This window comes from Hypanus sabinus, chromosome 10 (assembly GCF_030144855.1).
Source record: "Hypanus sabinus isolate sHypSab1 chromosome 10, sHypSab1.hap1, whole genome shotgun sequence".
Taxonomy (NCBI): domain Eukaryota; kingdom Metazoa; phylum Chordata; class Chondrichthyes; order Myliobatiformes; family Dasyatidae; genus Hypanus; species Hypanus sabinus.
The window spans coordinates 19,573,968-19,601,332 of NC_082715.1; the positions used below are offsets into that span (position 1 = coordinate 19,573,968).

At 40.4% G+C, this 27,365-nt stretch overlaps 1 protein-coding gene across 1 annotated transcript in view; it reads right to left on the reverse strand.

The window, feature by feature from the left end:
* The window catches only part of man1a1 (mannosidase, alpha, class 1A, member 1), a 436,576-nt gene that overhangs the window by 95,245 nt on the left and 313,966 nt on the right, over window positions 1-27,365 (reverse strand). The window contains exon 5 of the mRNA XM_059981476.1: window positions 15,640-15,734. Coding sequence (XP_059837459.1) covers window positions 15,640-15,734 — 95 coding nt within the window. The remainder of the gene's footprint in view (window positions 1-15,639; window positions 15,735-27,365) is intronic.

Consider the following 27,365-nt stretch of genomic DNA (forward strand, 5'->3'; position numbering starts at 1 on the left):
GGAAGCAGATAGAGTAGCTGAGGCTATTGGTACACCAGTTTGGGGCATGTAAGCAGAGAAATGGAGAGAATTTTTTGAAAACTTTGTGTATTCACCCAGTGTTCAGAGCTGTTTTTGAGAAGGTGCAAGTTCCTTCTAAGGAGGATGATGAGCATAAATGAGGAACTGTGTGGTACACCCAGCCTAGACCTGTCACGCTACATCCTGGAGGAGTAGCTAGAGTGGCAGTGGACAGCCCTTTCCAAGAGAGGTCTCACCGATTAGCACCAGTGGAGGCTGAAGTCGTTCAGCAGCGCCTGCTTAAACTGAAGGAAGCTGACCTCAGTAAGCGGGCAGGGGGGGTTTGAGTTACTGGAAGGTACAAATGATATACAGGGAGAGGCATCCCCAAGTAAACAGGAACAGTCACAAGGAGTACCTGAGGTTAAAGAAGCTGAAGATGAGATAAGGAGATCTCAGAGAGACAGGAACCCCACCCCCACCCCCCAGACTGGCACATGATGAACCAGGGAAAGAGAGGGTTGTCTCAATCCCCACAGTGAGATATGTTACTTCTATTTACAAATTGATTGGAGATCCTGAAACTACAAAATTCATTTGAATACTGTGTTATTAATAATGGTTTGAAAAGAACCAATGGTTTATAAAGTCATGAGGACATGACTACTTTTGCTGGTGGTGGAGGGGGGGGGGGTTGGAATGTAATGCTTTGGTTAAGAACATGCTTTATTGTATTTCTGCTGCTAGAAAGCTATAAAGCTGTGAGGTAGCTTTATTGTAGTAGTTTTTAGAACATAGAACATTGAATGGTACAGCACAGTACAGGCCCTGCAAGTGAATGTTGTGTCAGCCAGTTGGGTTTGTCCAGCAATGTTCTATGACATTATGTCTAGTGGGTTGCCACAAAACATTTGATAGAGCTGGGTGGGATCAGATTTCTCAAGGACAGTAGTCTGGTTTTGAGCCTTTTGTTGGAAGGGATTGGAAGACGAAGGTGGTGCAGAATGGATCACAAAAGGAAGATGTTTGCAGGATCCCACCTGAAGTAGAGACCCCGTTGTAATAAGTGCTTTGTGTAGATGAATGGTTCCAAAGAGGAAGTGCCAATACTCCTGACTTAGCCAGTTTGTTCAAAATAGTCTTCGAGGGAAGTTCGACCTGTGGCTGGTGTGCTTCATGCAGGACGTGTGTTCAGCACATGAGTAATCAAAGCAAAGCACCCAACTGCTCCAGAAGTGAGCTCCAATGTTTATGTATACAGTTTGACTGGTTTAATTGTACTAGGCCCTTTCCATTTTTTCCCTATTAAATGTTTATTAAAGTTGAAGTATCTGTAAATGTACTTCCACTTTAATTTTATGCTAGTGTAAGGTGACAAATGATTAAAAAAAAGCTAAAACAGAAGATTTCATTATTTTAAAGCCTATAATTAGAAATGCTTAAAAGTTGGAGAGCATTAAATGGAACACATACAGAAGCACAGAGTCTTGATAATTTGTCTTTATGGTTTATTTCTGTATTGTGCAAGAAGAGTGATTAAAGACTGCAACAATGTCCATGGCTGTACTGAAATGAATATCTCATCCAGAAATGGCTCTTGTACACTATGCAGCCGACTTTCAACCTCTGCAGAGCATAAAACAGCTTAGATTACAGAGAAATAGAAAGAATTACTGACGAGGGTGCAAGGACAACATTATCTAAAGGAGGAGTAGACATAAGGCTCTTTGAACCTGCATCATCACTCAGCAAGACCACAGCTGGTTCTTTCTTATCTGAGCAGATCCCCATATCCTTCTTCAGAGTCCAAAAAGCTGTTACTCTCTGTTTTTCCTGCAAATGCCAAATCCTATTGAAGCTTAAGTTTACAGCCCTGTGCATAAAGAAAATACTCATCTTTGTCCTAAATTGGCAGCCCTTATCCCAAGATTACAATCTAAATCCTGGACTCTATATATCACAAGGCAACAGCCTCTCGAGAATCTGTGTTCTGCCTCACTCTCAGATTCTTACGATTCATTCATTCTAATCTCCTGGAGGTAAAGGACAATTTTATTAAATCCTCCTCATACGACAACGTTCTCATCCCAAAAGTCAGTCTCCGGAATTGAAGCTGCACTGAATCCAAGTAGATCTCTCTGTAGATCAGTAGGCCAAAAACTACACTGTGTACTCCATTTGAGGCCTCACCACAGTTCTGTACAATCTCAGCAAGGCTTTCTTATTATTAGATTGCAAACTTCTTTCAACAATATTTGCCTTCATAATTGGTTACTGCAGATATATGTTTATAATCTGCAACACACCAAGATCCTGTGTACACCACATTAACTTGTTTCTTCTAGTTTAAAATATATTGTTTTTTTCCCTCTTCGTCCTACTGAAGTACATTTCCTTGCACTTTCCCACATTATATTCCTCTGTGCATATTTACTTAACATCTGGCTAATTATATTACAACTTTTCTTAGTGCCTTATTATCACATACTTAATGATGGATTCAGCATTTTGCAGCTAACAGATGTTATCTAACTTTAATCGTGATGTGATATTTTTTCTACCTTACAATCTGCTAGAACTACTTAGAATAAAAGCAAACATAAGACTGATCCAGCCCCTTCTTTGCAGAACATTGAGAATTGATGGGCTTTAGTTCCCTTATTTTCACCAGTACTTTCCCTTAAGTAATAGTAATTGCTTTAATTTCTTCAGTCATTACACATTTGGACCCCCCTCCTTTCTATTGCTCCCAGTTTTTGTTTCGTAATGGTGAAGCATACAAAGCACTTGATGCTTTAGTCTATTTTCTTTCAGATATTTCTTCTGTTAATGACTCTATGGGATATTGTCTTCCTGGTTATAGCATTGCAAAAATCTCTTACAATATTTAAATATTTTTTGCCAAGTTAATCCTATAATTTATCCTATTCTTTTTCTATATTGTGTTTCTGGATGATGCTTGCTGAAGTTCACCCAATTCTCAAGCTTACTGCTGTTTTTTTGGCAACTTTATAAGCCTCTTCTACAAATTTATTACCATCTGTAATTTCCTATGTCAACTCTGCCCAGAGTCACTGAATTTTTGTTTCTCAGTGGAATTTTAATGTACTGAGAAGTTTTAAATATGTCTTTAAATGCTTGCCCTTTAACGACTGGCAATTTTTTTTTAGCCTAATTTCCTAATCTGCCTCTATCAACACATTTCTGATTGCTCCATTCCTACTGTTCTAAATCCAACTTTACCTAAGCCCAAGAATCTTGAACTGTTTAAATTATCAATCATAATATGAGCATTCATCTCATTAAACAAAGTAGGATAAGGTAGTCTGCTCCCTACTAATTGATGTAACCTTGCTCCAGAAAAATGTTCCAAATACAATCTTTCAACCCCTTTCTTCAGTGCCATCGACTGAAGCATTGTGGGAGAAAATGGAATATCAGAAACAACTGATCAGCTGTCTGAGGGCTCTGCACTCACTCTTACTCTTGTCGGTGGGGAAGAGTTTGTTGTCAATTCTCAAATCAGAGAATTTGGAAAAAAACCCACAGAGCAGACTTTAGCACCATAAATCAGTGGGTGCTTTTTTTGTCTTTGTTAGTCTCCCCTCTCGCTATGTGATACCTTTCTGTCCCTTTACATATTAGTGGGAGAAAGAGCCTGTGGCATTGTCAGGTGAATGATGAGTATTTTGTTGTACTGCAGATCATGGTCTTTCTTGGGGGCTTTGTGATTGCTTGCTTGGTGTGTGGAGGGCGCTGATGCTTTTTTTTTCTGAAATAAATGGTAGGAGGGGAAAATCATTGCTCTGCATGCTTCTTGTGCTTGGGTGGGGGGAGTAGGGGACTTTGGGTTCTAACGTTTTCACTGTCACACATTCTTTGGGGCTGTCTTCTGTTTTCATGGACGTCTACGAAGATCAAGAATTTCAGATAGTATATTGTACACATTTCCTGATATTAAAAGGAACTATTGAACTATTAAATGAAGATTAAAGCCCTTACACTTCTATTGCATTATCCTTTGATTAATACTCTCTCCAGTTATGTTTCTAATGCTAGAAATTCAGTAAGCCAGTCTAACCAGTGAGTATTATGCTGTCATCTCTCCCTACCATCAATATTTGTATTTGTCAATTTTCTTGACCAAGCTCATTCTTCGTTACCCTAATATTATATTTCATTATCAGGTTGTATGGAGTGCCCAGGGAGGGGTAGCACCTCTGGTGAAAAGGCTTGTAGTGTCCATTCCAGGGCAGGTCACTCACCTTTGGTGCCAACCGGACACTCAGCTCTCACCTGTGGTCCCAAGTAGCTGTCTGCATGCAACAGTGGCCACACCCCAGTACACTGCTTCGACAGTCAGGTTAAACCAGGTGAGGGTGGCCAGCAGACCCCTATGCTGGTGAGATAGAGACATGCCTGCCCTAGCAAGCAAAGTCAGCTCCATTGAACTGAGTGCATGAGATCTACACAGATCCAGCAGCTAGGAAGATAGTACTGCAAAGCTCCGTGGAGATTGAAGGCTGGACAAGTCACAGAAGGCATCATGGTTATCACTTTAACACTTGTTACACTTGCTCATACCACTGCATCCAGAATTCTAAGGTTGAGAGAGTGGAACTGCACCAGTACAGGCTTTTCCACTTCAAAAACTCTTCTGCACAAGTTCCCTGTCATCATCAGGTATGATGGGCAAGCACCATATTTCATTATGAGGGCTATCCACACTTTAGTATTTAAAATTAAGTCGATACATGGCGATGAATAAGGGCAAGTAAGATTTAAAAATTTATAATAGAAGATGCATCTAGGTAGCTTCACTTTATATTGCCTTGAATTGTCCTTGCTTAGTTATGCACCATTACTATTAAACTTTGTTCTGTGGATTTGATTGTTACTTTCATCTTCCATATAGAAATCCTTATATTCCCAATCCCAATCCCCTTTTATTGATTTAAGATAAATTGATAGCACTGACTATCTGTTTCATTTGGGCTTGTAATCCTACTTTCTTTGAAGTGGATGCTACACTTGGAAAGAACCTATCCAAACCTATGGCAGGTTGTACATCGATTAATTAATCTGATGGTTCAATAATTTGACACAGACTTCTTTACAGTCAAAGTTGCACAGAAAGGGTCTCCCTTTGACTATCAAACACAATTTGTACTAAACCTACAAATCTCCATTTTATTCTCCCCACATTCTAGATTCTACCACTTACCAAGACAATAGGGACAATTTACAGTCAGCCTCAATCCTTTTTCTAGATGACCATGATAATGCAATGAAAACAATCAGAATTGAAAAGTTTAGTCAATCAGGAACAAGGTGGCATGAACATCTCAATAATTCAATAGTTCCATTTAATATCAGAGAATGTATACACTTATAACAAATGTCGACTGAATTTCAAAGAAACACACCAAGGGCAATGGATTCATTAAAATGGAAGAGAATATGAAAACTAGAAGTTATTCAAAGACAAAGGATTTGAAAAAAGATTGTATAAACATGCAGAGTTTAAATAAGGAAGTGTGATTAAACGAAAAGTCTTCCAATGGCTCAATCAGCTAGGGGATTTCCTTTTGCCAAGATTCTTATTGCCCATTCAGTCTATTCTAATGGGCTTTGTCAATTATACATAACTTACCACTGGACTCTCTGTCCAATATATGCCTCAGACAAGAATTAGTTCACTACAAGTTCTGCATGCACCCCCCCCCCCCCCCGACCAATCATCAAGACCTTCTACAGAGGCATCCTGACTGGCTGTTTCACTACCTGATATGTGAAGTGTGCCAACTTTGATTGCTGGGCACTGCAGAGAGTGGTATGGACAGCCTTGCACATCTGTGGATGTGAACTTCCCTCCATTGAGAATACTTATAGCAACAGGTGTGTAAAGAGGGCCTGGAAGATCACTGGGGACACCAGTCAGCCCAACCATAAACTGTTTCAGCTGCTTCTGTCTGGTGGATGGTATCACAGCACTAAAACCAGGACCAACAGGCTATGGGACAGCTTCTTTCTACAGGCCATTAGACTTATAAATTCACATGTCTGTACATTGAGACAGAGTCATAACGCAAAGATTTTTACTCCCTCACATTGTGGGACGGATGTAAGATCTAAATAATTTCAAATTCAGTATTAGCAATCTGCATCCAAATGAGAAAGCATACACACACTTGAACAGATTTCTTCAAATCTAGTCCAGATCATTGTAAAAAGAATCTGTTCAAAGCAGCCAATGTGTGATAAACTTTTGAAGGCAATGATGAGTCGCATTTGCAGGTCAATTTACTAATAAGGGCATAGCTTCTAAATTGTCACTCTAGTGGCAGATTAGAACTGGAAGCATAATTAAGGATATCAATATATATAGTATCCAAACCTTTCAACCATGCAAAATCAATTGGCTACAAAATATACCAATACTGGATTACATAATCACATACATTATTGAACAAAAGCTTTGGAGTGTTTCTAAACTGTTTACATATGAGATAAACCAGTTTTAACAACAAAATCCAAATTTAATTATAAAAGAAATCTGAACATCACAGCATTTTTAAAAATCCTTCAAAGATAAACTTACATATGCTTATTTTTATATCAGTGCAAGATATTTCAACTCAAAAAGCCAAATCCTGGTCAGAATAAACTGAATAATTTAAAGCTTACTGTAGCTGAAGTTTGACTACTTCTAAGAGCCTTGATGATCAGAGATCAGTTACTGCAAGGGGCACTATCAAGTTTAATCTTTTCAAAGTGCAGTTCTACAGAAAGCGTGACAGGTCTTTTTTCTCTTTGAAGAGGATGGGGAATAAAAGAAAAAAGGTAGCTCAATTGAATTTTCTTATAGCCATCAGTCTGAAACTGAAAAAAAGTGTTATTTCATAAGCAGTCTAAAAGAACTTATTAGATTTTCTTAAGTAGGACCATTATTTGATTGCTACTAAATCTATATTCATTCTCTAAGCAATCAGAACACTGTATGCACAGTGCAACAATGTTTCTGTTTAGTGTGATCAATGTGTTTTAGAATATACTGTCTATCCATCCTCTGCTAAATGTGTTAACCCTAATCTTGGGATAATAATGGCTAGAATATCAAGCAAAAAAGGGCTTGCTGACATAAAAATCAAGTGATTCTCTTCATAATGTATTTGGAATTCCAAAAGGCATTTGATAGGTTACCACATAAAAGGTTACTGCACAAGATGCAAGCTAATGATACTGGATCTGATATATCAGATTGGATAGAGAATTGGCTAATTTACAGAGAACACAGTTGGGATAAATGTGTCATTTCAAGCTGGCAAGCTGGAACTTGTGGGGTGCCACAGGGATCAGTGCTGGGGCCTCAATTATTTACAATCTACATTAATGACTTAGATGAAAGGAGCTAGTGTACTGGAGCCAAACTTGCTGACAATATAAAGATAGATTGGAAATCAAGATGTGAGGAGAATAGGAAAAACAAGTAAATTTTGCAGAATGACAAAGTGCTGTGCTGTCAAAAATCACCTGGAGTAGGCCATGTTTTCACACATTCGTAGGTGGCTCAATAGCAGGCAGTAAATATTTCTTCTTATTTTGTGAAGGGATTCACATGCTTGGTTCTTCATACAAATGTACAATACAGGAAAAGGCCCACTGTCACCCAGCGTTGTGCTGAACCAATTAAATTCGCAATCAAATAGCCAACTAAACTAATCCCCTCTGCCCACACAAAGTCTATATCCTTCCATTTCCCTGACATTCATGTACCCCAACTGCCCCCCCATGTGAAATATCGACAAAGGCCAACATGCAAAATTCACCTGCATTGCAATTTTCAACCTCAATTATTTGAAAAATGAACAACCAGGTTTTAGTAACACTTTTTCTCTTAAAATTGTGCCACTCAGTGGTCCAACACTCAGAACCGGATTCTTTGTCCTCACTTCTGACCACAAGTGCAATCTCACATGGCTGCTTTGTCCATGGAGATCAGGATTACAGTCACATGCTTAGTATCAGTGTCATGACGTGAATAAAGTCACCAAAGGAACACTGAAGCTAGTGGATATAAAAGTGCTTATTCAACAAAAGCTGAGAAACAGGCATCACAATTCGTGACACTCTTGGACAAAGCGACCTGCTTGACTAAATATTACATGACATTTTTATATGCTAAAGATCAAAAGCAACAGCATAACAATTTTATAGTTACAATGTATCTACAATGTTTCATTTGAATTGCTGCTCATATAGTTTTCAAACACCTCCATCCACATTCCAGACACCCAGAACGAATGTTAATTCCCATTGAATCTAGGCTGCATTCAGGCATATACAGGCCTTTGTGATCAAATTGAGTGTTTCTTTGTTAGCAATCATTCCCAAATTACAACATTGTTGAGAGCTGTGGTTTAAATTCAATTTACAACCCATGTTCCGGTCCAAAGACTGGCTGCTATTAAAATTAGCATTTGCTATATGCCATAACTTTGGGATCTGCTCTAACAATCAGCAGCATTCCCGTCTGCTGCTGATAATCTCTGTCCTATCTAACAGTTTGCTACACACTACTGAATTAGTGATGTCATCTAAAGTCTTCACACAAGCACAAAGGACTCCATCTACTTCTCCTTCCCCACTCAAGAGCACTAAAGTGAGCACATTCATTGTGTTACACTGCAGGCTCTCCTGAAATCCATGCATTCATAATCCACATTCATGAACTTGCAGGGATTTTTTCAGCAAACTCCTGCCCAGAAGTAGCTCTGTCTCCCTTCCACAAAGAATACATTGACCTTCAGTCTGTCTCGTTCATTTGTTATGAGCCATGTCGTATGACATATAAGATTATTAAGGGATTGGACACACTGGAGGCAGGAATCATTTTCCCGATGTTGGGGCAGTCCAGAACCAGAGGCCACAGTTTAAGAATAAGGGGTAGGCCATTTAGAACGGAGTTCAGGAAAAACTTTTTCACCCAGAGAATTGTGGATGCTTCCAAGAAAGAGTTAGATAGAGCTCTTAAAGATAGCAGAGTCAAGGGATATGGGGAGAAGGCAGGAACAGGGTACTGATTGTGAATGATTAGCGATGATCACATTGAATGGTGGTGCTGGCTCAAAGGGCCAAATGGCCTACTCCCGCACCTATTGTCTATTGGCATGAACAACGATGGCCTTCCCATAACCATGATTGTTCTTGGCAAATGTTTCTACATAACTGGTTTGCCATTGTCTTCTTCTGGGCAATGTCTTTACAAGATAAGTGACCCCAGCTATTATCAATATTCTTCAGAGATTTTCTGTCTGGCATCAATGGTCACATCACCAGGACTTGTGACATGCACCAGTTGCTCATACGACCATCCACCACCTGACTCTTGGCAGTATGTAGTATCAGCGAGATCTTGGAGTCTGTGTCCACAGGACACTCAAAGCTGCTGCGCAAGTTGACAGTGTTGTTAAGAAGGCGTATGGTGTGATGGCCTTCATCAACCGTGGGATTGAGTTCAACAGCCATGAGGTAATGATACAACTATATACAAACTAGTTAGGCCCTACTTGGAGCACTGTGTTCAGTTCTGGTCATCTCACTACAGGAAGGATGTGGATGCTATAGAGAGAGTGCAGAGGAGATTTACAATTATGCTGTCTGGATTGGAGAGCATGCTTTATGAGAATAGGTTGAATAAACTTGGCCTTTTCTCTTTAGAGTGATGGGGAATGAGTGGTGACCTGATAGAGGTGTATAAGATGATAAGAGGCATTGATTGTATGGATAGTCAGCGGCTTTTTCCCAGGGCTGAAATGGCTAACACAAGGGGGCATAGTTTTAAGGTGCTTGGAAGTAGGTACAAGGGGGATGTCAGAGTTAAGTTTTTCCACACAGAGAGTGGTGGGTGTGTGGAATGCACTGCCAGCAATGGTGATAGAGGCAAATACAATAGGGTCTTTTAAGAGACTCTTAGATAGGTAGATGGTTTAGAAAAATAGAGGGTAATGCAATAGGGAAATTCTAGACAATTTCTGGAGTAGGTTACTCATGGTTGGCACAACATTGTGGGCTGATGGGCCTGTAATGTGCTGTAGATTTCTATGTTCTTTGAACTATGGAAATGTACTTAGTGCCTCAGTGAACAGAAGAAGCTTTGAAGATTAGAGGTATGGGTAAAAAATAGCAAAAGATTATGCTTCACTAAATTGAGAAGAGGGTAAAGCATCAAATAATGACCTTGTAATCTGAGATAGTGCGACAGAAGCAGAAACCACTGTAATTGTTTCTGAAACAAGAATAAAAGTGAGTTGCTGGAAAAGATTTAAAGGCATAGAACAATATTTTAGAATTATACAAACTTCATTTTGAAAGTTGGGAGGTGGATACTACTAGATTTTTATATTTATATTGATATATTAAGAACTTTATTGATTACAGCTCAGTATTCAATAACATCATCCTCTCAAAACTAATCAGTAAATGCCAAGACCTGGGACTAAATACCTCCTTGAGCAATTGGATCCTGGATTTCCTCACTTGCAGACCTATGTCAGTTTGGATTGGCCAAGGAACTGAATGTAGGCTTTAGAAGAGGAAAACCAGAGGTCCATGAGGCGGTAATCATTGGTGGATCAAAGGTGGAAAGGGACAGTAACTTTAAATTCCTGGGTGTCACTATCTCAGGGGACTTGTCCTAGACCCATCATGTAAATGTTATTGCAAAAAAAAGCATGAAGATATCTCTACTTCAAAAGGAGCCTGTGGAGATTTGTCATGTCATCAAAAAGCTTAGAAACTTCTATAGATGTGCCACGGAAAGTGCATTGACTGGCTGCATTACAGCCTGGTATGTGACTACCAATGCCTTTGAACAGAAAATGGGGAGATGGGAGGAAAAAAATCTGTCCCATACTTCTACCATAAATTCGTGATTAGAGTGCTGCATAGACACTGTTAAAGCAATCCCGTGCAGGTCTGGCAAACAGCTTTAAAAGGTGGAAAGTATATTCAACGGGAATCATTGATTGGAGTGCTGCACAGGTGCAGTTGAAGCATTCACACGCAGGTCCAGCGAAGAGCTTTAAAAACTCAGTCTCCATAAAAGACCAGCGGAGCGGTCATCATGGGAGTGATCTGAGTCAGAGTGGTAAGGCGTTGGCTCAACAGGACTTCTGTGAGAACAGGTGGACGCAAGGTAAGTATGATGCAAGTGTGAGTGCCAACACAAAGGTGATAAGGTGGGTAAGTCACCTGGACCAGATGGACTACACCCTAGAATACTGAAAGAGGTTGCTGAAGAGATAACGGATGAATTAATCATGATCTTTCAATAATCACTTGATTCTGGCACGGTCTCGGAGGACTGGAAGATTGCAAATGTGACTCCACTCTTTAAGAATGGAGGAAGGCAAAAGATAGGAAATTATTGGCCAGTTAGGCTAATTGCAGTGGTTAGGAAAGTGTTGAAGACTATTATTAAGGCTGAGTTTTTGGAGGACTTGGACACTAGTGAGAAAATAGGTCAAAGTCAGCATGGTTTTTGTAAAGGGAAATCTTGCCTGACAAATCTGTTAGAAATCTTAGAGAAAGTAACAAGCAAGGTGGACAAAGGAGAGGCAATGGATGTCATTTACTTGGATTTTCAGAAAGCATTTGATAAGGTGCCACACATGAGGCTACTTAACAAGATAAGATCCTATGGTGTTACAGGAAAGATACTGGCATGGATAGTGGAATGGCTGACAGGCAGGAGGCAGAGAGTGAGAATAAAACAAGCCTTTTCTGGTTGGCTGCCAGTGAATAGTGCTGTTCCTCAGGGGTCAGTATTTGGACCACTACTTTTCACATTGTTTGTCAATGATTTGGATAATGGAATTGATTGGTCTTGTGGAAAAGTTTGCGGATGATACAAAGATAGGTGGAGGAGTAGGGTGTGCTGAGGAAGCAATGCAATTGCAGCAGGACTAAGCCAAATTGGAGGAATGGGCAAAAAAGTGATAGATGGAATACGGTGTTGGGAAACTTATGATAATACATTTTGGTAAAAGGAACAATAGTGCAGACTATTGTTTAAATGAGGAGAAGGTTCAAACATCAGAAGTGCAGAGGGACTTAAAATTTCTCATGCAAGACTCCCAGAAGACTAACTTACAGGTTGAGTAATTTAAATGCAATGTTGGCATTTATTTTAAGGGGAATAGAACATAAAAGCAAGGAAATAATTCTGAGCCTTTGTAAGACACTAGTCAGGCCACACTTGGGAGTATTGTCAACAGTTTTGGGCCCCGTATCTCAGAAAGGATGTGTCCAGGATGATTTCAGGTATGAAGGCTTAACACATGAGGAACATTTGGCAATTTTGGGACTGTATTTAATGGAATTTAGAAGAATGCGAGAGGATCTCATTGAATCCTACTGAATGTTGAAAGACCAGATAGCGTGGATGTGGGGAGGATGTTTCCTAAGTTGAAGATATTCAGAACTAGAGGTCACTGGTTCAAAACTGGGTGATGAACTTATAGAATGGATGGTAAGTCAGATTTGTTTTTAGCCTGAGAATGTTGAATCTGTGGAATACTCTGCCATAGACTACAGTGGAGGGCAGGACCGTGGGTATACTTAAGGCAGAAGTTGATAGTTTCCTGATCAGTCAGGGCATCAAAGGATACAGAGAGAAGGCAGGTGTATGGGGTGGAGTGGAATCTGTGATCAGCCATGATGGAATGGCAGAGTAGACTCGATGAGCTGAATGGCCTAATTCTGCTCATATATCTTATGGTCTTATAAATTGGCAACCTTACTTATAAACACTGCACCTGAGGCCAGTACAACAGATCAGTTTGGTGATTAAAGAGGCATAAGCAATGTTATCTATTATTAACGCAGGCATAGATTCTATGAGCAGGGAGGTTATGCTGGGACTGTCTATGACACTAGTTAGAACACAGCTTGTGTACTGGGTAAGCTCAAGTCAAAACACCAGAATAAAGATGTGACTGCACTAGAGAAGGCAAAAGAGATTCACAAAGATGTTGGCAACACTGTAGCTACAAAGAAATGTTGTATAAGCTTGAAATGAATTACTTTGAACCGAGTAAGTTCAGTGGAGAATTCATTGACGTGTATATAATTATGATAAAGTTAAGGTTAGGATGTATTTTCTCCTAGACTAAGAGTCAATATTCAGGAAGCATAACCTTAAAGCTCACACTTAAAGTGGAAGGATTAGGAGGAAACAATTTTTATCCAGATGGTAGAAGAGGTCTCAATATTATTGCATGAAAGTGGACTGGATGTAGAAAGCTCATCACTATTAACGTAATGCTCATAAACCTTCATGTGCTTAAAGAACTATACAGTGCAGACCTAGTACTCAAATGCGGCATGTATTTTAGGATGATGCCATTTGGCCGATTGAATTTATGATAGATCTCAAAACAGTCCACTCAATCACGTTTCTTTCATCCATCAATTACTTTTTTATTAACCTGTTCTCTCAATAATATCCATTAACACTTCACATTTCTGACATCTACATTTTTTTTTGCTTTCAGTAACCTGCAGCACATCTTTAGAAAGTGGGAGGAAACAATGGAAATACACACAGTCATGGGGAGAATATGCAAGTTCCATGGATACAGTACGGGGGGGAGGGGTTAAAATTTGGTGGTTAGATCAGTTGCACTACCTGTGGAACTAATGTTCTGTAATTCCTTTATGATGCCAAATCAGATGATGAATTGGGTTTGATATCATCGGCATACATCATGAAACTTGTTTTTAATAACAGAGAAAAAAGTAAATCACTGCTAATATATATATTGAATATTTAAATAAGCAGAGAAATAATAAAAATAATTTTTAAAAAGTAGTGAAGTAGTGTTCATGGGTTCAATGTCCATTCAGAAATCTCAGAAATCACATGCAGAGGGGAAGAAGCTATTCCTAAATTGTTGGGGCTTGTGTACCTTCTTCCTGATGGTAGCAATGAGAACAGGGCAAGTTTTGGGTGACAGGAGGAACTTAATGGATGCTGCCTTTTTGAAGTATCACTCCTTGAAGATGTCCTGGATACTATGGAGGTTAATGCCCCTGATGGAACTGACTAAGGTTATAACTCTCTGCAGATTATTTTGATCCTGTGCAGTAGAGCCCCCCCCCATACCAGACAGTGATGCAGCCAGTTAGAATGATTGCCATGATACATCCATAGAAACTTGTGTTTGCCTATCATGACATACCAAATCTCCTCAAACTTCTAATGAAATATTGCTGCCTCATTTGTATCTGCATTGATATGTTGACCCAAGAATGGATTTTTAGAGATGTTTAGAAATTGCTCACTCTTTCTATTTCTGGTCCTGCTATGAGGACTGGTGTGTGTTCCCTCATCTTACCCTTTCTAAAGTCCACACTCAGTTCTTAGTGATCTTGAGTGCACAGTTGCTGCTGCGACGCCACTTAACTAGCTGATGTATCTACGAGGAACCTTATGAACCACACCTGACTTTTACCTTCCATTCAGTTACAAAGGTGTCAAAGATTTAGAGCGTGATCCAGAAGTGCCCAGACTGGAATATTATTACTTGTTGGAACAAAAATGGTATTTACTTTACTTCCACGGTGTGGCTCTAGATGAGAGTTTAAGTGAACTCGCAGATGAACAGAACTGTTCATTAGATTTGCTACAATTCCACCTGCAGGTTAACAGTCAAAGTACATATGCTTCTTCAATGTGACTTTTTCCATTTAATGCTGTTATACCTACTGACAACGAAAGGATTAGTAACATAAAAAGGTAGCTTCTGAGGCTCTTTCTACCAACAGGCCTTTGACAAAGAGTCAAATAGATGTACCCGGTCAACATTCTCAGAAGATCAAGGGGAGGGGGTGATAGAGCATGGAGAAATTCCATGATCAGCTGACAGAAGAATGACATCTTTTATCAAGCAATTCACTGATCTTTTATCCTGATCAGTTCCAATTGAAGTCGGCAAAGACATCTGCCAACATGTAAGTAAATTAAAAAGAACAGGAAAGTTTCAGGAAATTGGGAAAGGCTAAGTCTAAGCCACTGGACATAGATCTCCAGTTCTGGTGAAGCCGCTGAAAATGAAAAGTGGGGTGGGATCGGAGTCAGTTGTGATGCTTGCCATCAAAGGTATGCAGATGGAGGGGTGGGACTGCACCTTCCACTCATAATAATTTACCATACTAATGCAGTGAGCATAAGTGAGTAGAGATATATTATGCATTTTCAGTGCAGCCCACCTAATGATGTCAAAGTCACATTCCAGCTCAGCACCATCCAAGGTCACCAAGCTATCTGATACAGCCATCTGGGCTTGTATATTTGTACAACGCTCCACAGGTCATCTGGCATTTGTGGTAACACACACATTGATACTCTGGTTTCAGGAGAAGATAAATTCAGAGAAGACAAATACAATTTTCATGTCTGTGTTTTATAACAATGTTTGAATGGTCCAAAGGAAACTCAAGAGATACCAAAGACAGTCATGACTTTGATTGTCTTTACATGTATTTTAAACTAACATGTCTGAACAATAAACTTAACAATTATGGGCATCGACTTCTTAAAAATGGAACAAAATGTTTTATAGCTGAACTAGTTACCTTTTAATATTCAACAGAGCCCAAGGAATTCCAGTAGGTGTGTTAAAAGCAGGTAGAAGTTTCTCACCTAGATCCACTGCTTTAGTTCTGAATATCTGCAGGGAAGAACAATGAGGCATTACTACACCTGTGCCAGTAAGACACCTAAAGCTACGAATGAAAACCATTGAGAAACAACATTTACATGATCATTAAATATTAACATATACATTTATGATTACATTGCCCAAAGTGCTCCGTTATGGGTTAGACATCAGCTCTTTCCTTTAGCAAGCTGATGTTGCATAAGTTGATAGTAATTTGGTCAACCTTGCAGTATGATTCATAATCAATGAACAAGTCCTGTAAACTTTTGAAATCTTAGTACTTGTTCATACAGTATCAACCAGCAGATTGAGTGATTTCTGACAAACCATTTATCAAAGCTTAGATCAAACTTCATCCACAGCTTAAACTCACCCTTTTCTTTGTCTATCTATCCATTCCCTTTCTTTATACAACTTTTCACTAACATGTTCTCCCATCACTAGTTCTGACAAAGAATGATCGGCCTGAAAGTTTTCTCCTTCCACGGGTGCTGTTTGACTTGATGAATGTTTCCAGAATATTTTTAATTTTGTTTCAAGAAATTTGTAAAGAAGCAGAATTTGATGGGAACACTCAGTAGTATCTCAGTGCAGAAAAGAATACACTTAACTTCTGAGGGTGGAGAGAGGAACAACGTTACGGTGTCAGGAAAATTACCAGAATTCCAGATATATTTAAAGAGGTTTGGATAGATTTTTGCATAGTAGGGGAATTAAGGGTTACGGGGAAAAGGCAGGTAAGTGGAGATGAGTCATGATGAGATCAGCCATGATCTTACTGATTGGCGGAGTAGGCTCGATGGGCCAGATGGCCTCTTGCTGCTCATATTTCTTACATTTTTATGCTCAGAGTAGCCATCCTATTGAACAGTGAAGCATGCTCAAAGAGGATGTATGGTCTGCTGTTAATCCTAGCTCTTACGCTTTTCGGTCCAATGCAATCTAAGCTCCTAATTCTGTTAACACACACACAATGCTGCTGGAACGCAGCAGGCCAGGCAGCATCTATAGGAAGAAGTATAGCTGACGTTCCGGGCCGAGACCCTTCGTCAGGACTAACTGAAAGAAGAGCTAGTAATTAAAGATTTGAGGGAGGGGAAGGGGGAGATCCAAAATGGTAGGATAAGACAGGAGGGGGTGGGGTGAAGCTGAGAGCTGGAGAGTTGATTGGCAAAAGGGATACAGAGTTGGAAAAGGGAGAGGATCATGGGATGGGAGGCCTAGGGAGAAAGAAAGGGGGAGGGGAGCAACAGAAGAAGATGGAGAGCAAGCATGGAGTGATTGTGAGAGGGACAGAGAGACAAAAAAGAGAAAGAGAAAAAGGAAAAAATAATAAATAGATAGATAGATAAATAAATAAATGAGAGATGGGGTAAGAAGGGAGGGGGAAGAGTCCTGTCTTTTCCTATCATTTCAGATCTCCCCCTCCCACTTTCAAATCTGTAATTACTAGCTCTTCTTTCAGTTAGTCCTGACGAAGGGTCTCAGCCTGGAATATCGACTGTACTTCTTCCTATAGATGCTGCCTGGCCTGCTGTGTTCCACCAGCATTTTGTGTGTGTTGCTTGAATTTCCAGCATCTGCAGATTTCCTCATGTTTCCTAATTCTGTTTGAAAGCTCAATCACAACTGTAGACTTAGGTCCACAAGGCGGCTCATGACTGCTGCTGATCTTGGGATGACACTCCACTGTATGAACACTCAGGGACAGCTCATCTTGAGTACAGTACCTGCACCATCATAGAACATAGAACCATAGAACACTACAGCACAGTATAGGCCCTTCAGCCCTCCATGTTGTGCTGACCCATATAATCCTTAAAAAAAGTGCTAAACCCACACTACCCCATAACCCTCCATTTTTCTTTCATCCATGTGCCTGTCCAAGAGGTCCTTACATACCCCTAATGTTTTAGCTTCCACCACCATCCCTGGCAAGTCATTCCAGGCACTCACAACTCTTTGTGTAAAAAACTTACCCCTGATGTCTCCCCTAAACTTCCCTCCCTTAATTTTATACAAATGCCCTCTGGTGTTTGCTATTGGTGCCCTGGGAAACAGGTACTGACTATCCACCCTATCTATGCCTCTCATAATCTTGTAGACCTCTATCAAGGCCCCTCTCATTCTTCTACGCTCCAAAGAGAAAAGTCCCAGCTCTGCTAACCTTGCTTCATATGACTTGTTCTCCAAACCAGGCAACATCCTGGTAAATCTCCTCTGCACCCTCTCCATAGCTTCCACATCCTTCCTATAATGAGGTGACCAGAATTGAACACAATACTCTAAGTGCGGTCTCTCCAGAGATTTGTAGAGTTGCAACATGACCTCTCTACTCTTGAACTCAATCCCCCTATTAATGAAGCCTAGCATCCCAAAGGCCTTCTTAACTACCCTATTAACCTGTCCAGCAACCTTGAGGGATGTATGGATTTGAACTCCAAGGTCCCTTTGTTCATCCACACTCTTAAGTAACTGACCATTAATCCTGTACTCAGTCTTCTGGTTTGTCCTTCCAAAATGCATCACCTCACACTTGTCCAGATTGAACTCCATCTGCCATTTTTCTGCCCAACTCTGCAGCCTGTCTATATCCTCTTGTAACCTTTGACAACCTACAGCTCCATCCACAACTCCTCCAATCTTCATGTCATCCACAAACTTACTCACCCATCTTTCCACCTCTATATCCAGGTCATTTATAAAAATCACAAATAGCAGGGGTCCCAGGACAGATCCCTAGTCACTAGTCACCGACCTCCAAGCAGAATACCTTCATTTCACAACTACCCTTTGCTTTCTTCCTTTAAGCCAATTTTTTATCCAAACAGCCAAGGTTCCACTTATCCCATGCCTCATGACTTTCTGGATGAGTCTCTCATGAGAGACCTTGTCAAATGCTTTGCTAAAGTCCATGTAGACCACATCCACTGCCCTGCCCTCAACAAGTTCTTTTGTTACCTCTTCAAAAAAACTCAATCAGGCTCATGAGGCACGATCTTCCCTTCACAAAGCCATGTTGACTATCCATGAGTAGATTGTACTTCTCCAAATGCTCGTAGAGTCCTTTCCAATAGTTTGCAGACCACCAACGTAAGACTCACTGGTCTATAGTTCCCAGGTTTCTCCCTATTACCTTTTTTAAACAAGGGAACTACATTTGCCATTCTCCAGTCCTCCAGCACTTCCCCTGTAGCCAAAGAGGATTCAAAGATCGTAGCTAATGCTCCTGCAATCTCTTCTCTCAATTCCCACAACAACCTGGGGTGTATCATATCATCTAAGTGCTTTCTCCAAAACCTGCTGCCATGAAGACATTGTCCACTCTGCTGCAGCAAGAATAGGAGGAGAAATAACAGCAGAAAATGACAAAAACAGGATGTCTCTCGACCTATGATTTGCACCTCCTAACCACACTAATTCTTATATGGAGCGCATTCAAAAGCCTCATACCAATATCACCAGGAAAAAATGACATATCACAAGTTCTGTGCTTTATTATTGATTTTTAAGACAATACAATATGCTCATTCTGACGGTATTTGAACACACATTACTTTGAAAGATAAAATAAAGAAAGGCTCTCAGGATTATAGGTATAGATGAAGCCAGAGCTTGTGAGAAGCTAGCCATCAGTAGCTTACACCACAGATGACAGGTTGCTGCAGCTACTGTGTTACACAAAATGCACACCAGACACAGCCCTGCAGACTCTCATCTTATGAGAGACGGCACACCACAGAATCAAGTTTATCTATGCCTGCTCATGCTGTTTCTATGCCTGATGCGAGAAACTACACACTGGATAAAAGCTTCCTTCACTGCGCTATCAGAATTTGGAACAGCCTTCCAGATGCTGTGGTTGGAAACATCTGCGACAATGGGGTCCAAGCCTTCAAGAGTCGAGTGCACAAACACATATCATCTCTGGGAGGGAAGTCACATTGCTTCTTCATAAGCTATCATGAAGGGGATCAGGATGGCAATGCTTGGTTGTTGGCCGGTAGGGTTAATACCTGACTTTCAAGAGCACTTGTGAGTTATGTTCCGGCTGGACTTAGTCCTTAAACTGCTGGAGAACAGCGTGGAAAGATCAGGTGCTGTTTTCACCCGGTAGGGATTAGTTTTTAGTTCCAAGTGCTCCTGTCATGTTTTGTCACCCTGCAACTTTATCCTTCAATTTCTCTGAATTATAGAGGACAGCATATGTATAATTGCCTCTCTCCAGCAGACATCATTATGATCATCATGACTCCAGTATTTTTACTATTTTTTTAGTGGTTCTTTAATTGTACATATGATTTTTTTGTGTTCTATCGCTGAGCAGCAGTGAACCATCTGATTGGCCTATCAGAGTTCTCTTTGGGAACTAGTTGATTAGATCAGCATTTCTGATCTGGCTATTGTTCATAATTGCACTTAATAAAAAAAGATAAACTTTAACTATGAGAAATACAGCTTTAGTTACACTAAACAACCACAAATCCCAGTAGAGAAACAGGAGGACTTTACTGCTACAGGGATGGAACTGAGAATGAAACAAATCAAGGACACGTTGCTCTTGAGTTTCCAAGAACACTACATCATCTCCCTTCTAAACAAACACATGTTGGAGATGTTCCAAGTAATTTCTTAAATCTGGAAATGATTGTGACTAGCACGATCACCTTAGAACAGAGACACCTTGTTCTGATCCATTGTATTTGCACAGGAAATGCAAGCATTTAAAAGGGGTGCAGGAACAGTGAGAACTTTGAAAGTACCAGGACAAAATACAAAGGTTGGATAAATGAAAAGCACACAGGGTCCTTGGATTTAACAACAAAAGAGAGCACAAAGCAAGGAAGATAGTCCACCATGCTTTGAGAAAGGATGTCAACAGCATTAAGAGAGTGCAAAGGAAATTTACCTGATTGATATCAGGAATGCAGTTTCAAACTTTAAAGTAAATTTATTATCAAATTACATATATGGCACCTATCCTGAGATTCATTTTCTTACAGGTGTTCATGGTAGAACAAACAAATGCAATAGAACCATTGAAAAACAAAGATTAGCAAGACATCAACAAACGTGCAAAAGAAAAGACTATGGGAAAAGAAATAAATAAATAAACACAAAAATAAATAATACTGAGAATTATGAATGGTAGAGTCCTTAAAAGTGAGTCCACAGGTTGTGGTAACACACTTATGAACTGGAGTTAATGGCCAGATTAGCAAAATGATACCTGTGGTTCAGGGGAAGATTTAATAGAGGTGTCCAAAATTAATAAATACTTTGAAGAGAATTGGCAAAACACTTGATAGCCAGGGAACAAATATGTACGGAATACAGACTGTTGCAATATTGAGGCTTCCTGCTGTCTTTGCACATGAAACACAATCGCTATAACTAATTAGGAAGGCAAATAGAGCATTGACTTTCTTGCTAATGCAAAGACCTCGACAGGAGTACTGTCATCTCCTTAATTAAGGTATTAATTAATGCCACTTGCATCAGAGGTGGTTCAGGAAAGTTTCATCCAGTTAATTCCTGGGTTTAAAGGATTGTCCTATGAACAAAGATTGGACCCAAATGCATTGGAATTTGGAAGATAACTAGTGATTCTTTCCAATTTACCTTGTGAAGCAATGGGTCTACAGCAGATGCTATCTCAATGGCTCTTCACTCAACCTGAAACATCTGGACAGCAAAGAAGCACACATCAGGATGCTCTTTATCGATTCCAGCTCAGCATTTACTATCAAAATTAATCAGTAAGCTCTAAGGCCTGGGCCTCAATACCCCCTTGTGCAACTGGATCCTGCATTTCCTCACTTGTAGACCCCAGTCAGTTCAGATTGGTAAGAACATCTCCTCCACAATCTCCATCAGCACTGGGATGTACGCTTAGCCCCATGCTCTACTTGCTTTACAGCTATGACTGTGTGGCCAAGTAGAACTTCAACATCATGTACAAGTTTGCTCATGGCACCACTGTTGTGGGTCGTATCAAAGGTGGTGATGAATCAGCATACAGGAGGGAGATTGAAAATTTGGCTGAGTGGTGTAGTAACACCAACTTCTCAGTCAATGTGAATAAGACCAAGGAAATGATTGGGAACTTCAGGAGAGAGAAACCAGAAGTCCATGAGCCAGTAATTATCAGAGGATCAGAGGTACAGAGGGTCAGTAACTTTAAATTCCTGGATGTCGCTATCTCAGTGGACCTGTTCTGGACCCATCATATAAATATAATTGCAAAGAAAGCACAACAGCACCTTTAGCTCCCCAGGAGTCTGTGGCGATCTGGCATGTCATCAAAAAACCTTGACGAACTTCTATAGATGTGTGGTGGAAAACGTACTGATGGGCTGTATCACAGCCAGATATGGGAAATTGGGAACAGCAAAGCCTTTGAGTGGAAAAGCCTACTAAAGTTAGTGGTTTCAGCCCAGTACACTACAGATAAAACCTTTACAACCATTGAGCACATCTACATGAAATGTTCGCACTGGAAAGCAGCGTCCATCATCAAAGATCCTCACCATCCAGGCAATGCTCTTTTATTGTTGCCGCTATCATTTACTACTCCTCAACCGTCAAGCTTTTCAACAAAAGGGTACAACTAACCTCCTTCTGGTGTTCCCACAACCAATGATCTCACTTTAAGGCTCTTTATCTTGTTATTTCATGCTAGTTATTTATTTATATTTGCATTTGCAGAGCTTGTTGTTGATTGATCCTGTTTACCATTTCTGTTCTATAGATTTGCTACTTATGCCCACAGAAGAAAAATCTCAGGGGTGTATGTGGTGACATGTATGCACTCTGATAATAAATTTGACTTTCAACTCTGATCTTCTCAAAGTATGGAAAATTCTGAAGAGCTTGAAAGGTTGGATGTCATAATGGTGTTTCTGTTAATGAAAAAATTCCATAACATATGGGCAGTTTCATGAAAAAGAAGTCACCTATTTAATACTGATGGAGGAATTTCTCTGTGAACTTTTGGAATTCTTTATCTCTGATATTTTTGGGGCTTGAGTCATAGGATATATTGAAGGCCGCAAAAGTCAGATAATTTGTTTATATGGGAGGTTGGGGTTGCAGGGAATGGGAAGGAAACTGAATCCGAAATCATCACCAGGTCAGCCATGATTTTAATGAATGATGGAGCTTCAAGGTTCAAAGTCAATGCATTACCAAAGTACATATATGTCACCAGATATTTATCTCTGAGATTTATCTTCTTGTGGCCATACTCTGTAAACACACAACAGTATAATAACCATAATACAATCAATCAAAGACCACACCAAATTGCATTCAACCAATGTATCCATAAAAGTGAGTCCATAGATAGCGAGAATATTTCCATGATAAAGTGAAGTTGAGTGGAGCTATCCCCTTTGGTTCAAAAGCCTGATGGATGAGGGGTAATAACTGTTCCTGAACATGGTGGCTTGAGTCCTGAGGCTCCTGTACATTCTTTCTAATGACAGCAGCATGAAGAGAGCGTGTCCTGTGTGGTGGTGGGGGGGGGGGGGGGTTGATGATGGATGCTGCTTTCCTGCAACAACATTTCACGTAGAGTTCATGTAGGTATGGCCTAGTTCTGTTGCTGTTTCTTAAATAAATTGGGAACAGAACCTAGAGCAGGCATGGGCAAACTACGGCCTGCGGGCCATATGCGGCCCGTTAAGCTTTTTAATCCGGCCCGCAGAACTTGATGAAATTATATTAATAAACCTTGTTAACGTTTTTTCCCCGCAATTCTGGCGTTTTCCCAATAGATGACGCACTCTATATACATTTGTGGCGACTCATTTCCTGGCACATCCAAACCGGCTCACAATTAGCCAGCGTTCCGGCTAAGGGAGATAGCCTGCGGGGATTTGCGAGCACAGAGCTTTGGAGCCTCTGCGCAGGGGGGCAGGTTGAGGGAGGCTTAAAAGTGAGGCTGGGGATTTTGAATAAATTTTTTTTCTTCGACTGCAGTTACCGACTCCATGTCGTAATTTTAGCACTGCATGTAGCACACCGCTACACATTGACCTTTGTTGAGGTGCAGCGTATTACTCCACATTTGCGCTTTACTCTTTGTTCGGCTCAACCTATTTGTGTGAACAGGCATTCAGCGTCAAGAACATCAACAAAGCCAGCCACAGATCCAAGTTAACTGACCAACACCTCAGATCCATCCTGAGAATTGCCACAACAAAACTAAATCCAGACTTTGATGCACTGGCTAAAAAGGGAGACCAACAACACTGTTCCCACTGAAATTAAAAAATAAGTTTCTTCGTTGTGTTATGTAAAAAATGCATTTGAAAGTATTTTTTTCAATAAGCCTTACATGTTACATGTCATTTCTCATGGACATGAGTAGTGCGCAGGTGCACGTACGTTCTCAAAATAAAAAATGCGCTCCAGATCAAATAACGCGCTCCGCATACTGGCGCACTCTCACTGTTCTGTCATTGTGCGGGTCGTTGTTGAGTTTTGGCACAGGGGACAATTGAATAAGAAGGAGCAGGACAAGTAGACCTGCATCTCCTACCGTTTTTGAAATAAAGACAGTCAGGAGGAGAGTGATGATGATAATATCTTGAAGGATAACAGAATTTTCAGTGCTTTAAAATAATAACTGTTACTATTAAAAAAAGCTGTATTTTATTCATTTAATTTTCAGTGTTTTAAAAGTTATTTCAATAAATAGCTAAATACCATGGGACTTCAAAGACAGATATTTTGTTGTAATGCATTTGTTCATTTTCAATTGAAATTAAAGCACATGTTTTCTACATATCCCATGATATTTTATTTTCTTTTATGAGGTGTATTACCAAAACACTCCGTCCATCTGCTCCTGGTCCGGCCCCACTGTCAAATTTTAAAACCCTTTGTGGCCCTCAAGTCAAAAAGTTTGCCCACCCCTGACCTAGAGGCAGGATGAGTGGAATTAATATCACTTCACAAATTGAAGTTATCTTGAATGCAGGACCTGAGCAAAGGTTGAATAAATCCAGTAAAAAGTGAAATGTAAAACAACAGTTAATAAGGAAGCCATGCAAGATTAAAGATGAAAGGTCAAGAAGGTGGAACTAACAGGCAGTTCATGATGAGAAGTCCCCTTCTGAGCAGCTTCACTCTTTAATTCTTTGAGTCCACAGTATTTCAGGTATCAAAGCGACCCATTTTCTAACCTGCAGTTTGGAGCTCATTTCGCATATTGGCTTGGTGATTTCTCCCTGCAGGTAATTCTCTCCTCATCAAATTTTCTAATAAACTTTCAATTATCCATACAAATAACATGATTTATCTACCAGAGACATCTTAAACATGGATTGATTTTTGTAATATTCGGCACTGATTCCACTTGTGCAGGGATTAAGTGACCCAGGGACAGAGCCTTGGAAAGCATTGTGTGAAGAAAACTGTCAAGAAGAAAACAGGATGAAATTGATTTCTTATATTCATTGTTTAACAGTACTCCTTCACAGAATTATGACTAAGCAGCTTCTATGACGTCAACCTGTGAGTTAAAGTCTGTCCCGAGCCTTATAGGCTCATCAGGCCAGTGCTTATGCCGGTTTCCGTGGCGTGAAGTGACTGAGAGTACGAGACTCCCCCCACCCTCGGATAGGACGCCAGTCTATCACGAGGTTAACCCCCAGCATTTTGCCGGTACCCATTTTCAGCTGGGTGGACTGAAGCAAGTGGACTAAGTGCCTTGCTCAAGGACACAACAAACTGGGGCTGGGGCTCAAACTCTCAACCTTCAGATCGCTAGACCAACGCCTTAACCACTTGGCTACGCGCCACACAACCTGTGAGTTTAGCATAAAATATATGTTTTCTAAACTCATAGGATGATCATCTTTTCTTTAGTGTGAAGTCCTGGGGAATGAGATAGTTTTAAACCCCTAAGAAGCTGCCATGACTCTTTATTTTTCTCCTGGGTCATGATGAACAACAAGCTCTACAGAGGGATTTCCATTGCTAAGAAGAATAATGCAAACAACTATCCTTAAAATACCAATACTGCTGTACGCAGGAACACTGCAGCTGAACTACAAAAGCTGTGGCCAATAACTTAAAAACATTCCAAATTTCATAAAAGCCAAAGGAGCAGAATAAGATATAGGAGCAGAATTAGACCATTCTACCCACTGAATCTGCTCTGCCAACCTATCATGGCCTGTCAACTCCATTCTTCTGCCTTCTCCCCATAACCTTTGACATCCTTACAAACCTATCAGCCTCCACTATGCCAACCACTTATCCTCTACAGCCGTCTGTGGCAGTGAATTCCACAGATTCACTGTCGTCTGGCCAAAGAAATTCTTCCTCATCTCTGTTCTAAATGGACATCCCAGAATTCTATGCCCTCTAGTTCAAGATTCCCCCAACTATAGGAAACATCCTCTCCACATCCACTTTATTTAAGGCCTTTTAATATTCAATAGGTTTCAATGTGATTTCCCCTCATTCTTCTAAACTCCAGCAAGTACAACCCACAGCCATCAAGCTCGCCTTATATGTTAACACTTTCAATCCTGGAACCATTCTCATGAATCTCCTCTGGATCACCTTTTCTTAGATATGGAGCCCAAAACTGCTCAGAATACTCTGTGTGTCCTGACCATTGCATTATTTAGCCTCAGTGATGATTTTAGATTCTAGTCCTCTCAAAAATAATGCTAACACCCACCTGACCTGCAAGTTAACCTTTCTTTGAAGATTTTCCATTTGTCACCCTTGAGAATTAGGATGAAATCTTGACCTGCAAAGATTTATAAATGGGGCATGGGGGGAGTGGCTAGCCGAATTTCTTTTTCAACTAAGAAAAAGACCCTCTTCTCTCTCCACATGCAGTCATCTAAGTCTGCCACTGCATCTTTCTAGGCAGAAAGCCAACTCCCACATTATATTTTCAAGAAATGGAGACCATTATTCCAGACCAAGAAACTCAGTCACAGACCTGTGCTCTTCTACAGACTTGCACAGTCCCCATCTACTTGTGGGACTGAGAAAGCCTGTAGAAGACTGTGTGCTTGCAATGGTAGCTACTTTCAGCAACAGACCAACACAAGGTTTTGCCAGGGTACTGCAGAGCAGTGAATGGTATGATGTTCTCCCAACTTCCACTTCCTGAGGTTCAAAATCAGTTTTTTTTTAACTTCTAGAATCTACAGAATATTGTCTTTGGGCTACTGAAGGAAGTTTATTTTTTGCAGAAGGCAAATGCTAAAGACAATGCCAGAGGGATGGAAACAAAATAAAACAGAAGCTGAGTGGAAGAATGCAAAGTTCAAATAATAGTGGTACTGTGGCGACCCATTTCCTGGCACATCCGAACCGACTCACAATTAGATAGCCTACGGGGGTTTGCGAGCACAGAGCTTTGGAGCCTCTGCGCCATGGGGGGCAGGTTGAGGGAGGCTTAAAAGTGAGGCTGAAGATTTCGAATAAAGTTTTTTTCCTTCGACTGCAGTTACCGACTCCGTGTCGTAATTTTAGCGCTGGCACATCCGAACCGACTCACAATTAGATAGCCTACGGGGGTTTGCGAGCACAGAGCTTTGGAGCCTCTGCGCCATGGGGGGCAGGTTGAGGGAGGCTTAAAAGTGAGGCTGAAGATTTCGAATAAAG